The sequence below is a fragment of the Emys orbicularis genome, chromosome 13, assembly GCF_028017835.1.
Source record: "Emys orbicularis isolate rEmyOrb1 chromosome 13, rEmyOrb1.hap1, whole genome shotgun sequence".
NCBI classification, from domain to species: Eukaryota; Metazoa; Chordata; order Testudines; family Emydidae; genus Emys; species Emys orbicularis.
The window spans coordinates 43,309,397-43,326,074 of NC_088695.1; the positions used below are offsets into that span (position 1 = coordinate 43,309,397).

Below are 16,678 nucleotides of genomic sequence, written 5' to 3' on the forward strand. Positions count from 1 at the left end.
TCACTAGTCCACCATTCACCATAGAGTTTTCAGGGCAGACAAGACCTAGGGTCAACTCTACACTTAAAACGCTTGCATTGGTGTAGCTGTGCCGATGCAGCGCTTTAATGAAGATGCTGTATGCCGAGGGGAGAGAACTCTTCTGTCGGCATAGTTAATCCACCTCCCCGAGAAGTGGGAAACGCTGGTCTCATGTAAAAATGAAATAGGAATTTAAAAGAAAATATTTCAGCCCTTTTTAGAAAAATCATAAAGAAGCAAATAACAAACCCCCCAAACCCACAAATCCACGTTTTTCCCCATCGTAAGTTACGTACAGGGTCCTGTGGGCCTCTCTGCACTTAGTGAATTCCATCATTCCAGAATAAATTACATTACTTTGAACCACGATTTCAGCATAAAAACAACTGCAACTTGCACCCTATGGTGCTTTTTCATAATAAAAAGTTTAATAAATATCTAGTAAACTGCAATTATTTTTGTTCTATCTTTTAAAATTGTCATTACATGACCTATAAGTCCGCATTTTGCAGAAATGTTCACCACTCTGAATAGTAGATTGGATCAGTAGATTAGCTTTCCCTTTTCTTACACACGTAGCCTAGATACCTTAACTTGCGCTAGCATTAGTGTTGCACTTGTGAAGCGTCAAGGAAAAAAAGTAATGTGCAACCCTTGTGGAATCTTCAGTTTCACAGGTATTGGTTCCTACAGGCCCAGCTCTGTTTCCTGTTCCTGCAACACGTAATGTATAGGAGACTGATCCTGAGAGGTATGGTGCACCCTGTACACGCAGGAAGCACTCAGCACCTGGCAGGATCAGGCACTAGGTCTATTAGCAATGAGACGATTCGAGTGCTCTAAACTTTAGGCAAGAAATGATATTTGCAAATACGTTTGAGCAGCTTCCGCTTTAACTCCGCACCATTTCATTATTTTAGAATGCATCCACCCTATGCTCACTGCTTCATCTGCATTGGCTCCATCAGCTCCTTGGTTCTATTGCACAAGGATCTAACAGTGGAGGCAGTACTGACCGCTGTAGCTCGCCCACTGTAGAATGCTGCAACATGCAGTACATTGGTGTGCTACAGTTCAATAGCACAAGATGGCTGCAAATAGTTTTGCCTTCTAGGTTTTATTTTCTGGAGGAGGCAGTTGCTTCTGAGACAGACCTCTGCTCCCTCTTCCCTGTGTGAAAGGAAACTGGATCGTAGTTTTGAAGAGCTGCATTAGGCTCCGTTTGTGATAAGCTTTGGACTTGACCATGAATTATGATTATTTTAAGAGACTTTATTTAAAAAAAATCACATTGCAATTCTTCTGTAATTCTTTAAAACGCCCTGGTAACTAACTCTTTTCCAGTTTCTCTGACACATTGTATACATTACAAAACTGCAGGGACGTGAGCTGCTTTCACTTTCTTGTGACATCGGGAACTTTAATGAAACAAACTCCGAATAGCTTTTAAAACAGCTATGAATGTACAATATCTTTAGGCCATTCCAGTATTCCAAGGTCTCCGTTTGCTACCCTAGCACATGTCCTGTTTTGAGAAGGATTTTAAATTGCTCCTTCTCTTTTTTGAAGGCTCTATTCTGTTTTGACACTTTGAAAAAGAAAGACAGAGAAAGCAAACCCTTCAGACAGGTGTCGTTCTCCTGTTAACCATATTGATGTGGAGTCCTTCTTTAAATTCCTTCTGAAGAAAGTTGTGGACCTGCAGAAAGCTGGCTTCTTGGTCCGCATTGTAACTGGCTGCAGTTGTAACCTTCAAGGGCTCTCTGGACAGAGTGTACATGGAAATTTCATTCATAGGGATGGAACTGGCAATCTTCATGCCAACTGGAGAAACGTCCCTAGACGGAGAAGGCTCTGTAGATCGAGAGCTGGATCTGGATCTCCTCCTCCTGTACCGATAGCTTGGCATCCTGGCATAAGGGGAAGAGGAAGAAGTCTTAAGGAATTCCCTCTTGGTTTTAAATCTCAACTCTTTGTTTTTCTCAATGTAAATGTTCACTGCCAGTACTCCTATGGTTTCAGCCACAATAAAAGACAAAGCTCCAAAGTAAAAAGACCAGCCGTAGTTGTAATGGTTCTTTTTGTCCTCATCTCTCTTGTCACTTGGGTCACCTGCATTGCTGGATATATAGACAATGATCCCTATGATATTACTTAGTCCTGGAAAAAGAAACAAAAAATTAGTCTTTACAGGTGGGAAGGCAGAAACTCAAACAAAATTGCCCTCTAGATCAGAAAACTTAAAATTGCTACAAGGCAAGATTTCATTTATTTATAGTAAAACAATATATCAGCAGTCATAAACTTAAAAACAACCCCAAAAGTTTGTCTGTGGGTAGGCATAAAAATATCTACTAGAAATTAGAGACATGATCTCACTGAATAGTTTATAATAACTCTTAGCCTGAGCCAACCCTCATTGAAGTCAGTGGAAATATTTTGATTGACTTCAGTGAAATTTGGTTCAGGGATACGTAGGACTTTTCATACATGGATCTCAAAGTGCTTCACAAAGGAAGAAAAGTATCATTTTGCAGATGGGGAAAATGAGACACTGAGATTTACCCAAAATAACATAACAGGGCAGAATCAGAACCCAGATCTCTAGACTCTCATGCCAATGGCCCATCCATTGGGTCACACAGTCTCACAAGTTGCTTGCATCGTCCCATTAACTTGGATGGAGCAGGACTGGCCCATAGTTCTTTGTTAATGGTGACAAAGCAGTGACAAGTCAGAACTGGCTAATGTGGTTTAGTGGCCTTATAATATTCAGAAGTGGTAATAAAGATACATTGTGAGCCCAGGGCTATAGCTGTTCACCTTGATCAAAATAAATTATCCTCCATCTGGATGGATTTTTCATCTAAATGCTGCATACTTCATCTGAAGCTTTAAGGAAAGATATTAACAATGTGACTGACTCTATGATGTCTCTAGTGTGGAAAATGTGCTAGGATATCAAAGGCGATGTTTTCTGACACTATACTTGGGGCCAGGGGCGGCGCCAGGCACCAGCGCACCAAGCGCGTGCCTGGGGCGGCAAGGCACGGGGGGCGGCCTGCCGGTCGCTGTGAGGGTGGCAGTCAGGCTGCCTTCGGCGGCGTGCCTGCGGTAGGTCCGTCGGTCCCATGGTTTCGGCGGCAATTCGGCGGCGGGGACGCCGAAGGCGCAGGACCGGCAGACCTCCTGTGGGCATGCCGCCGAATCGGCGTGACCAGCGGACCTCCCGCAGGCGTGCCACGGAAAGCCGCCTGACTGCCGTGCTTGGGGCGGCAAAATACATAGAGCCGCCCTTGCTTGGAGCAAAGAAAAACCTAGGCTGTGAGAGGTGCCTGATTCAGATTCCACATGGCCACCTAATGTCTTTAACAAAGTGTAAAACACTTGTGTTACTGGCCTTAGTTGAAGGGCAGTGAAATGTCACTTTCAGGAAAAACTCATTAGGTTAAGTGCCTTGCCAGGATTTCCTTGTTAAAATGTTTCAAGAACTTAGTTTCTGTCATGAGATTTGCCTAAGATGAAGTTGTTGATGCCCTTGAACTCCTGGGAAAAAGAACAGAAAGGGATCCCCCCCCACCTATTAGTCATCTGATGGGAAATGGCAAGTCCCTGAAGCTCTGTGTATAGTCTGGGAGCTAACTCCTGCTTTCAGGAGAAGTTTGGCGTGCGTAAGGCAGGCAGGATTTGGCCCTGTGTGCTATAAAATGCTAGACACAATTACAGTAGAATCATACGATACCATTTCACATTTTAAAAGTGCAGAAGGAGCTTACAACGTGTGAAGGAAATCCATGAAACAGATCAAATGGGCTGATATGCAGCGTGCCATCTGCTCTGTTTGTACCAAATCTGGCAATGGCAAACCAGAACACAGACACCTTGCTGGAGATGATGAGGTTCAATGTGCTCCTTTATGTGGCTCAGAAACTGCTGGGAGTTACGTAAGTATCCAGGGAGCTCTTGTAAGCCTCTGGCAGTCTGAGAGGAAGCTCACGCATGCCCATGCTGTGTTCATTCAGCCCCTGTGCTCTTAGAAATCCACTAGCATGTTCATAAAATGCATCACCAAGGTATTTATCCCTGCATGCTATTTCTGCAACTTGTGTGCTGCAAGGTATGTTTCACTTCTCAAATCTCTCCCACTGTCATTTGTTGAGATGGGCTGAGACCTCATAATTTGGGTCCAGCTGCAGATTTCAGGCAGCCTGACGTTGATGCAGTTTTAGTTTGGCTCATTTGCCAAACTGTGAGCTTAGCCCCTCCAACATATTAGTGTGGCCATAGTTTGGCCTCTAACATAGGGACCATTTGCAAAACTTAGTTTTGGATTTCAAACATGGCTCGCAGGGGATGGTTTCATTTGAACCTTCTGTGGTCATTTGGATTTAACTCTGATTTCTCCTATACACAGCAGCCCCATTTGTGGATCTGTTGCATAGCATGATACTAACCTATACATCTCCTAGAGCTGGAAGGGACCCTGAAAGGTCATCAAGTCCAGCCCCCTGCCTTCACTAGCAGGACCAAGTACTGACTTTGCCCCAGATCCCTAAGTGGCCCCCTTAGGGATTGAACTCACAACGCTGGGTTTAGTAGGCCAATGCTCAAACCACTGAGCTGTCCCTCCGCCTAACATTCTGATGTCATTTGATATGGCATCCCATGCAAAAAGATGGGTTAGCCAGCTTCCTGCTGAGACTGGATATGTGTTTTATCACTGATACATGTATTTTAAAGTGCCCATTACTAGAGTAAGCTGCTATGCTCTTCTTTACGCTGCGGTGCACAGATGCTGAAAGAGGACATGTCATTTGGTAACAAGATAGAATGTGGAAAGCCCACCTGCTGAGCTGGAAACTCTCATTTTAAAAACCATTTCACATTCAAGAGCCAAAGAGAAGCGTCATTAAAATCCATGGACAAATCCTCATCAGGCCACAAACCATTGAGGCTCTCATGGGAAATATCTCAGTCCCTCGGCTGACCAAGTCTCCCTCCCCGCTTTCCCGGCTTGGCCTCAATCTCTAAACACAACAAATTATAAATACTACTGGCTGGCTTTTAATTCTGACTTGTCATCCAGAATCCTTATGTGTGAAAAGCAATGAGCCTTGAGAAGCCAGTTCCAGTCTCTGATTATAGGCTTGGTGCAGTTTGAAGCGGTTTTAAGAAACAGTATTTGACCTCTTTGTGTCCTGCTGTGACCATCTCCTTCTGCAGCAAACTGCGTTTATGTATCCTAAACACTGTAGGGCCATTTGTACAAATGTCCTTAAAATGAGCGATGTGGAGGGTTACACATCTGGCTGGGACTTCAAAAGAGCCCAAGGGAATTAGATGCTGTCTAGTTAAGGTACTTACATGGTCCCCTTTTGTGTTGTATTGGAGCACCTTCAATGTAATTAGCCTCACAACACCCCAATGAGATAGGGAAATAATATTATCTCAATTTTACAAATAGGAAACTGAGGCACAACTCTGGTATTTAGGGTCCTAATTGAATCAATGGAAGTTAGGAGCCTACATACCTTTGTGGGTCTGGGCCAAAGTGACGTTCCCAAGGTTTTCATAGATTCCAAGGACAGAAGGGACCACTGTGATTGTCTAGTCTGACCTTCTATATAACCCAATCCAGAGAACTTCCCAAAAATAATTCCTCGAGCAGATCTTTTAAGAAAAAGATCCAGTCTTGATTTACAGATTGTCAGTGATGGGAGAATCCACCACGACCCTTGATAAATTGTTGCACTGGTCACACAGGAAGCCCACAGTAAAGCAAGTATTTGAACGTCAAGTCTCCAAAGTCCCAGGCTAGCATCATGAACGCTGGGCCATCTTTCCTCCACTTTCCAATTCGATGGGTTTTGGGCACTTGGTGCCATTCTTTTAGAAATCCCAGCCTTTGCTTCTCAGCACTTCACAGCTCATACCGCAGGCAGCCGTATAGCTGGCGTTGTTTATCTGCTGAGCCGCGTCTATGTGTTTGCATTTCCAATTTAGAAAGGAGATGCTACTAAATAAATAAATTTCAGGCAAGAACGTACCTGCTGCAACAAACAGAATCCCAGCACTGAGGATAATGTTGTTTTTACTGTTGTAAATCCTTCCTGCTCCGACACAGAGTCCTCCCAGTAATAGCAATATTGTGCTTAGGATGGGGAATACACTGGAGGCACGGACAATACCTGAGGGATATATAAGAGGAAAAACATGACAGTTAATAATTAGCCCAGATCCCTTTTCAGGTGCTAGCATAGAGATCACAAGGCACATTTCCTCAGGGTGACCCTCAGCCCCTGCTGGCCTGGCACCATCACGGCGTTTGCATGTGGAGGCAGGGTTTTAGACCCAAGGTCATGAGCCGATGGCTGATGTGATGGAGACAAAGTGATTGTGACGGCGTACACTTTTCATTGGCTGCTCCTAAATATTTTGAGTTTTCTGCTGGCAAGTTTGGAGCTATTACCATAATCTGCCTTTTGATGCTGCTGCATGTGGAACGTTTTTGACAACGCACCGGCCAACGAGGTTAGAGAGAGACGCACCCCCATCATCTTGCAGGCAAAAGCACTGAAAAATGCCTGAGCTGACTATTAACTATATCATACCATGTGGGCAGCTTTATGAGATGTAGATGTGGTTTGGTACATGTGTGACATCCGCAAATTCAGGTAATTAAGCCCTTTGTCTTCATGTCACAGTCTTGCTAGCATCTCTCTCTGTCAGCTGTAGAATATTAATGGACTCAAAGCTCCCTGACTTTTAGAAAGGAAGATATTGAGACTAGTGTATCATGAATATTTGCATTTAATTGGGATCATTTGTCACGCTTTTTATTTATTTATATGTTAGGCAGTGTCAGGCCATCCACCAACAATGGTATCTAAGTCACCATGGGAGAATTTAAATACCGCCAGTGCAGGCCAGGCATCAAAACCAGGGCATCCCTAGGTTAGAGAGCAACAGAAGGGAATGAGGAGGGGGAAACAAATGCAGCAAATGAAATGAGCTTAAACCAAGAAACAGGAGGAAGAAGTGGGCTGAATACACAAATAAAAGAAGGAGGAGGAAGAAATATGGTCAAATGCGCTAGAAATAGTGATACAGGACAAAAAAGAAAAGAGGGGTGGGGTGTGGGAATACACTGACTAAACTGTTCCAGAAAGCAAGAATTGTAACAAAAACATAGAGGGATAAAGGTGTGGGGGGGGAGGGGGAGGGGGAGGGGAGGTTTTGTAACAAGGGCCACGGAGAGGTCAATGTGCTAAACGGAGAAGGAGAAATCATCACGGCGGAGGCACAAAGGCATAAGGACACTAAGGGGTGGGGTTGGTGGTGGCTAGTACAGAGTGGGGACCCAGACAATGCAAAAGGACTTGGTTAGTGGTGAGTAATGGAAATCTAGTACACTAACTGCAATGTGTCGCACTAAGGATGTGTTGTCTCTCGGGTGAAATTTCGAGGCCCATCTCCTTGTTTGGCAGGCATGGTGAGCCAGGCCCCCCATTTCCCGAGGAGAAATGGCCAGATGTCGTAGCTGAGGTTTCTCATTTTAGTTTCGGTGGCCGTGATTTGCCCACATTAGCCAAGTACCTGCTAACCTGGCTGTTTACCAGAGCTCTCCTAGGCTTCAACCCTGCTCCCATGGTAATGAATGACAAAAACTCTCATGCACCGCAACAGGAGCAGGCGTGGGCACCACCATCATGATGTATTATTTGCATTGCACGAGGCCTACTCGTGGACCAGGACCCTACCATGCTAGGTGCTGTACAAACATGGAACAAAAAGACCCTCCCTTCCCAAAGAACTTACAATTGTTTTGAACTGTAGTTGTGAGAAAAGTTTGCATCCTGCCATACTTGGCATCTTTGCTACATAAGGCTGTTTATGCTGGAGATATTTTCTAAGCAGTTATAAAAGTGGTTCAGATAAAATAATGTAAAACTATCTGGAGTTGCTTTGTGGATCCAGTTTTAGGCAGCCTGAACTAGTTTTAGGATGAATATGCAAAGAAAATATATTTCCATTATTTGCTCATTTCTTGCTGGGATACATGATCTGCTACACCTGTTCCTGCTCCTGCCTTCTATTTTGCTTCTCACACAATCACTTCACTCGTTTTACCGTCAGCTTAAGAGTCTCAAAGCAGCACATGCAGCTCACACAAGCTCTGGTGCTAGAAATTGTGTGACTAACTGATTTTTTTTTTATTTGCCAGCAATTCCAAAACGTGGAAGGTATTTGTTTCAGGTTGTTGGAAACATTTTGTTTTGACGTGGAGCTTCTTTAAAAGGTTTTTAATTAATTAAAAATTAAAGTTAAAGCAAATTTTGAAATGAAAAGTTGTTTCAAATAAAAAAAATTGGAAGTTTCAATTGTTTCAGGGTTGGTTTTTTTTTGGGTATCAAAACAATTCGGTGAATTTGCAAAATGTTTCACTTGACCCGAATCTGCATTTTTCACCAAAAGTTTCACCTGAAAAATTTCACCCACCTCTCCTGTTGCTATCATAGATAGTGTCTCCTCCTGTCTCTTGGTGCCTCTCAAGTAACACAATGGATTCTACAGCTTCCCTGACAGAGGCAGTGCTTTTTAGGCCTCGTCTAAACGTAAAGTTTGTACTGACATATCTATATTGGTCAGGGATGTGAAGAAAACCTCATACCCTGGTAACAAGTGTGCTAACAACCCCCCCCCCCCCCACACACACACTGTAGCTGTACCACCACAAGAGAGCTATGCTGCCCCAAGCCAATGTCGTTCAGGGTGGTGGTGTTCCAATGTTGGCGGGACTCCTCTTTCTGTTGGCGCATGCTGTGTCTCTGTTGGCACATGCTGTGTCTACACTGGGGGATAGGCCAGGATAGGCCGTGCAGCGTAGACGGTGCGTTCTGTAATCTGCATGTCCTGTTAATGGGGCCATTCCCCAGGGCATCCTGAACGTTGGGACTCCACTCTATTGTCCCCATTTATTTGTGGTGTATAACGTAACATACAATATAAGGACCAATGGCCAAGATTTTCAAAAGCAAATAGTGATTTTTTTTATTTTTTTTTAGGTGCCTCAATTGTAGAGTGCCCATCCTGGGATGCCTTAAAGGGGGCTAATTTTTCAGAAAGTGTTGCGTGCCCACCCTTGGAATATCAGCACCCTTTAAGGTGCTTGGAGGTGGGCACCCAAACACTTAGTCATTCATGAATATCTTTGTCACAGGCAGAAAATTCTTAGTAATAAAGAGTCACACTCATTCCCCTCCCCCATTCATGCTGTTCATTATGATTTCACTTAAACTAAAAGGACTTCCTTAAAATGTTCCACTATTACTAGAGAATACTTGCTACAGAAGCCAAATTCACAGCGTGGGCTAGTCTACTCCTAATAATTAGCACCACAGATAATATTTGCTTTGTTAGTTAATTAACACACAGAGAGTCAAAACATGGCATTTTCTTCCCACACAATAGTGCAGAGTTTTCCTTCTACAACATGTATTTTTGGTCCTGAAATTTAAAAGCAGCTCATGTGAACTGTGCAGAGTTTACGTATGGCTCCCCATACTGGTAATAAAATAACAGCACATCAAAAAATATTAAGGGAATCCAGTTTTTGCTTTCTCCTCTATTTTTTTTTCTTGTTTACTGTCCTGTCTCTTTGCACCACTATCCATTAGGACACCTCCGGTGGTAAAGAAACTGCAGCACAGTTCCGCGCTTCTTCACCCAGGGCTCAGAAAGCCCTACCTTTCTGTTCTGGCTTTTACTTTCCCCTGGAAGGGTGTAGCTACATGAACAGTGTGGGTGACATTTTCAAAAATGGAAGCTGCAGACCACTGTGCAACAGCGCATCCCTGGCTGCACAGGCAATTCCCGACTGCTACGTGCATGCATTGCAGAAATGCATGCAGTTACCCACAGGCCCCGATCCTGCAAGCTGCTCTGTGCCAATGCAGAGCCCCATTACATTCAGTGGGGCTCACTGGGGCCCCAACTTCACACAGCAATTAAGCAAATGCTTACATTCCACTGATGGGAATAGGAGTTAAGCCTATGCTTAAGTGCGGTGCTGAACAGGGATGGTTTGCTGAATCGGGGCCTTTGAGCAGAGGGGGTCTGCCTGTGGAGCAGTTTGCAGGTTCACAGTCTAAGAGCCGTATTTACAAAGGTATTTAAGTGCCTAAATAGACAGCTAGCTGCCTATTGAGCGTTACAAAAGCACCTATTCAGGCTGGATGCCTAACTCATTTTTAGCTGTGTAGTCGCTGTGTTGGTCCCAGGAGATTAGAAAGATATGGTGAGTGAGGTAATATCTTTTATTGGATCAGCTTCTGTTGGTGAGAGAGATGAGCGTTCAAGCTCCGTAGAGCTCTCCTTCCCATCTGGGAAATGTACTCCAAGCAGGGCCGGCTCCAGGGTTTTTGCCGCCCCAAGCAGCGGGGAACAAAAAAAAAAAAAAAAGCTGCGATCGCGATCGGTGGCAGCTCCACCGCGCCACTTTCTTCTTCGGCGGCAGGTCCTTCCCTCCGAGAGGGACCGAGGGACCCACCGCCGAAGAGCCCGACTGCCGCCCCTTCCCCTTGGCCGCCCCAAACACCTGCTTGCTCAGCTGGTGCCTGGAGCTGGCCCTGACTCCAAGTGTCACAGCTAAATACAAGGTGGAACAGATTGTTTAGCATAACTAATTAACACATATTTCAAGGGACCATTCAGTGTAAAGTGGCCCCTTAACACCTTTCCAGTCATGGGGAGAAGCTGGCAGGGGTGTGTGATTTAAATGGGTTATAGATTGTTGTAATAAATCCAGTGTTTCTGTTAAGAGCTCTGTGTGACCTCGAAAGCTCGTCTCTCTCACCAACAGAAGTCGGTCCAATAAAAGATATTACCTCACCCACCTAGTCTCTCTAATATCCTGGGTCCAACATGGCTACAGCAACATTGCATATAACTTGCCAGTCAGATGTATATTTTCCTGATTTCCACAAGCACCTGCAGTAGCTGCAGGTGGAAGAGCAGATACACTTCTGCAGAACCCAGATCTTCTTTTTTGAAAATAATGCCCCTTTTCTTTCACCTACTTGACTTTTATTATCTTAACACAGTTTGGCTGGGATAACTGGTGAGTGGGAGAGTCACAAATCATATGAGAGGTTTCAGAGTAGCAGCCAGGTTAGTCTGTATCCGCAAAAAGAACAGGAGTACTTGTGGCACCTTCGAGACTAACAGATTTATTGAACAAATCATATGAATGAGTGATGCTGTCATTCCATACAAGAGCCAACAAAAATCTCTCTACTCTGCTTTGCGAGTACATGCTTTGTTTATGGCACATGTTTTAAGGAAAAGCTCATTTTGTTGGTGTTTAAAGTGTTACAGTTGATTTCATTGGTAGTATTGTCAATTCCTTTCACCTGTAAAGCCAGGTTGCCTTAGTTATCAGGAGACAAAGTAGCTACAGCAATCCAACGCAACAGGTACCAGTGTGTGACAGTAAAGTCAGTACTTAAAACACACTGAAAACTTCTTAAATTATTTTTTTACATTATTGTGATTTTTCAGGTCAGATACTTTACAGACTGCCATGGCTCGAAGGCTTTATATAATTGAAAAGCAAGGAATCCCTATTTTCCATTTCCAGTGGTATTTGGTATTTGTTTCTAGAACTGATGCTTTGCAAGATAGTGGACTCTAAAACCATCATTGATCCGTGACTGCATACATCGTAGCAAATCTCAGATCTCTGACTAGTATAATTCCTTTTCTCTACTTTCGCCTTATCCTAGCTACCACATGTGGGTGGAGGAATTAAAACATTTTTATGGCAGCGTTCTTTTTATTAAAAAAAACAACAACCATGATGTCAATAGGAGAACTGCTTGTCAGGATTTAACCTTAGCAGTTACATTTACCAGTTAGATTAGTGGACAGAATGCAGGTGTGAAGATCAAAGGAGCAAAATAAATTCAGTTTATTCCATGTTTGGAATGTGTTTACTTAGGGTATGTCTTCACGAGGGGCGGCTCCAGGCACCAGCGCAGCAAGCGCGTGCCTGGGGCGGCAAACCACGGGGGGAGGCGGCGTGCCGGTCACCGTGAAGGAGGCAATCAGGCTGCCTTCGGCGGCATGCCTGCGGGAGGTCTGCCGGTCCCGCGGCTTCGGCGGCAATTCGGCGGCAGGTACGCCAGAGGCACGGGACCAGCGGACCTCCCGCAGGCATGCTGCCAAATCCGCACTAACAGCAGACCTCCCGCAGGCGACCCGCCGAAAGCCGCCTGACTGCCATGCTTGGGGCGGCAAAATACATAGAACTGCCCCTGGTCTTCACTGCCAATGTTCACTGCGGCAGCGCTTTAACGTGGCTGTGTAGTCGCGCCATGAGGAGAGTAGCTAACAGCGTTGGGAGCATGGCTCCCAGCGCTGGTGCACTGTCTACACTGCCACTTTACTGCGCTGAAAGTTGCATCGCTCAGGGTGTGTGTGTGTGTGTTATTTCACACTCCTGAGCGAGAAAGGTTCAGCGCTGTAAAGTGGCAGTGTAGACAAGGCCTTTGTCATGCAGTCCATGGACAAAGTGCTACGAATACATTGGGGCAAATTCTCCTTTCAGTTACACAAATGCAACTCCATTGGATTGGTGTGTTCTCTATGGAATCAGCTGTTATATTGTGGTAGCTCCAGAAATTATACTCCTGTCAACTGAACACAGCACAACATAGTAAGAAGTTATCTGTTTTTTAAGTCTCTGTGCAGGGTTGTGGAGGAAATTTTTTTAAACCTATACCTAGTGGGGTGACTTTTCCCACAAAAGGTTGAGTATAAGTCTTCTGTGCACATGTGAGCAGTGATGGCATCTATCATTTGTTTATTTAGTGGGACGTCTCAATGGTAAATAGGAAAATTGAAGTGTATATAAGTCTCTTGATATCACATGGGTTTTTAAACACACACACACTCTCACACACACACACACACACACACACACACTCCCTTTCTCTCTCTCTCTCTCTCTCTCTCTCTCTGATCAATCAGTCAGTCTGTTGACTTCAGTGGGCTTTGGATTAATGTCCCATACTACTAACAATGTGAAACCTTTTCATTTGTCTTTTGCCTGTTTACAGTATGCTGGTATCAGTGAAGCAGGCTGTACATCGTTTAGCCACCATCTGAATCCTGAAAAATCTTGTGAACCTTCTGAGCTTAATGTGATCATTCCGCTGTGGCTTTTTGATGCCCTTCATCTGAACAATTCAACATCGGCAAAACACATAAACGGGGCTTCCCTTCCTGCCACCCTGTCTTAACTGCAAATTGATGAGGACTTAAAACATGAGCTCAACTTTTTTTTAATGCCAAAAAATTGAGAAAAATATGTGGTGAATTATATTGACATTCCGGATAAGGGTTGGGGATATGGCAAAGATGCCACAGATGGTCTGATCCTTATTCTAAATAATGGAAAAATATCCACTTCTGTTTGTCTACCTAGGCACCCATATGGCCCTTATTACTGTAATGATTTGCAAGTGCCAGATCTCACAACCAAATGGCTAAAACTTTCCAAAGGTCTGAGTTGCAAATGACTTTACACAAATATAAGACCGGGGTACATTTTTCAAAAGTGCATCAATGACTTAAGCCCCTAACTCCCATTTTCAAAAGGGACTTAGACCCAGAGCCTCAAAGGTATTGAAATATCAATGGGAATTAGTTGTCTAAATACCTTTTAAAAGTCTGGGCTTTAGGCAGGGGAGTGGTTCTAACAAGCAACTTCCCATGGATTACTGCAGGCTCAGTGATGTCCAGATACTGAACTCCACGTGCTTTGAGATAACTGAGCAGGGAACTGCTCCCTTGGCACCCTGAGACCTATGATGAGCTGCAATGACTTTGCATCTGGCCAGACAACTGTACTCTCTCAAAAGTACCTCGGGGGCGAAGGGGAAAGGGAAGAGAAGGAGGAGGAGTGAGAGAGCAGTGACCTGACCACAAAGTATACTTTTCAAATGAGAGTTTTTTCCACATGGGTTAGCAGGGCTGAACCTGGAACTATTTACCCACCTTTCTCTCCCTACACACATAAAAAGGCACACACACCCCCCCTCCGGAGTTTAAGAGATTTTGATGAAATGGGCCCCTGGTCCCAAATACCCCTGGTTTTGATATTGAAAAAACAGAGCTGGACTGATGTGACTTTAGAGAACTCACAATCGTGCCCATTTTTGACTCATCTGTTATAGCGATTGGCCCAAGTTACACCACTGCAATTTGGGGTGTGTTTGGAGCCAAAGTGCCTGGTCTCCCACTCCCGAATATAAGTCACGTTTATTGACATCACTGTGATGTGAGTATTGAGATTTTCCCAGGGTTATGGTTTGGGCCATTATATGGTCTGGGGCCACTTGCAGTATTTGGATTGGATCAAGGCTCAGATTTCAAACATCTCCAAAGTCTTGGCGTCTTTGGATACAGACTGCCAGTGTGGTGCAATCTCTAGGATGAAGGAACCTTGGGTTCTGAGTTAAAGAAGGTTTGTATCTAGCTATCCCAACAAGCTCACCTGTCCCTACTGCTTATCCTTGTTAAGGAGGCATGTTATTTTGACACTTACGGAGAAGATATTCTGAGCTGTCATGGTCATAGTCATTGTCCTCAGGGAAGTGGTTGATTCGGAAGCAATGTCCTTTGTAGATTCCTAAACAAGAACAAAACAAACAAGACATTAAAACACACACACAGAAAAAGGACCTTTATAAATGGTCGTCTGCTTGTTCTGCTCCATTTCCCCCCCTCGTGAGGCAGTTATTCTCCTGTAGGGTTTGGTCTTCAATTTCCTCACATCAACAAGATAATCTAGACACCCGTCTCACAGTGAGCATCATGTCGACCCAGGGATCCATCCACAACGTGCAGGAGCAGGGCCCAATGGTGCAGATCAGTCTCTGTGTTTCTATTATTCATTAACCAGTGCTCTCACACTCGGGAATAAAATTCATCCAGGGTGAGTTATCTACTGCACAGAAGGGTTTGGTGTTGACCGAACAAAGATTTGAAAATCAGCAGTTAATACCATTTTAGCAGGAGCGCAGCTGCACCTTCTCGGATATGGCTGTGGATTTACTTTACTCATAATAAGGATTTTCTAGAAAAGAATGACTAAGCTGGGGGATTTCTGCTGTGCTCTGTGGCTCTCAACTGCAGGTCTTGCTACTACACAGTTCATTGAATTCATTCCCAGGATAAAGTGGCACGGCTACTTAATTTGTGATAACTGCTTGGGAATATTCTCTGTAATTCATTTCAATGGCCCTAAACAACAGCTAAGTAGCTCATCCTGTGTGCGTAAATGACCCGTCTGAATTGTCTGCAAGATGAGTCACAGCAGTTCAGTTGCGAATTAGTATCTGTTAAGCATATTTTGCGGTACCGCCCTTTGTTTGCTCTAGACTGGTTTGCTGCTCTTTTATGGCTCTTAAATGAGGCAATCTGTCCAAAATATAGTTTTTAACCACCTTAAAGCTTATTTTTATAGCAGTTCATGAAATGAAAGTGTCTCTCTCCCAACACAACATACTGTCTGAGCATCTGAAATTGGGGTGGTTATTTCTCTGAGATGCTTGGTTGTGTTCGGATGCCAATTTCCGTATTCAGACATAATTTTTCCTCCCATTCATTTTTTTAAAAGCTATGTGTAGGAGAGGCATGTTTTGTTCTAAGTCAACATTTTCCAAAAGTTGTGACTCCCGACACAGTTAATGACGCATTGCCCCTTGTTGCAAACAGGAAATAACTCTGGCATCACAGAGAATATGATGTGGTAAGTATTCATAAATGCTGGCTTTTTAATGGCAACATCTGTATGGCAGACTATGTAATTCAGGCGATTCACAATGAGTTATGGAGCTGTTCACCGCTCAGTCAGGGATTTGAACGCAGCCCAAGTTGTTATAATCTGTCAGCTGTTTTTTAGCTTATGTGAAGCCACCTGGTGATCTCCGTTTTGTTCCTGGAAGACCAGTGTCTCCATAACAAATCCTGATTTTTCAGATGAGGCCATTTTTGAGCAGATGGATGGATATCGAGACTTGGACTTCAATCTCATCCTTAGAGGGGCTCCCTTTCACGTAGGAGTTGAAACACATTGACAAGGCAATATGGGAAAATATTGCACTGCTGCTGTCCATGCTGTTCCTGTACCATGGGTAGCTCCTTTCATTTTCCAGTGCCGTGCATCTGGAACATTTCAACACCAATAAATTCACATGAAAGAATACAAACATGTAGGGTACACATGATGAAGCTATGCATTGAAAATGGCCCCAAGCCAGACATTTCTAGAATACATCTAGATTTCAAATCCCCTTCCAACTTTCACGGGTGTTGGGATCTGGGGTTTTTGTTCGGTTAGTTATAGAAAGAATAGGAAGCTGTGACATTTGGATCTGAATCAAAATCTGGATTCCAAAACTTCTCTCCCAATAAGTTTGATGTGGTTCAGATCAAGGGTTTGGGTTCTGGCTCTTGTCTAACATCTGGTATTTGACGGCAAGTAACAGCAACAGGCTAGGTACATTTGTTACGTAAACAAGTGTAATGTAATGTAGCTCAGTGGGAGCTTATGAAAATCTCCATGTGGCTCAACCTCACTGTCAAGAACTCC

The 16,678-nt window shown here is 44.0% G+C and overlaps 1 protein-coding gene across 1 annotated transcript in view; it reads right to left on the minus strand.

The window, feature by feature from the left end:
• Positions 1–1,642: 1,642 nt before the first annotated feature.
• The window catches only part of CACNG4 (calcium voltage-gated channel auxiliary subunit gamma 4), a 56,933-nt gene continuing 41,897 nt past the window's right edge, over positions 1,643–16,678 (minus strand). Inside the window, exons 2-4 of the mRNA XM_065416105.1 lie at positions 14,630–14,713; positions 6,069–6,209; positions 1,643–2,181 (exon numbers count right to left, since the gene is read on the minus strand). Of these exons, the coding sequence (XP_065272177.1) occupies positions 1,643–2,181; positions 6,069–6,209; positions 14,630–14,713 (764 nt within the window). The remainder of the gene's footprint in view (positions 2,182–6,068; positions 6,210–14,629; positions 14,714–16,678) is intronic.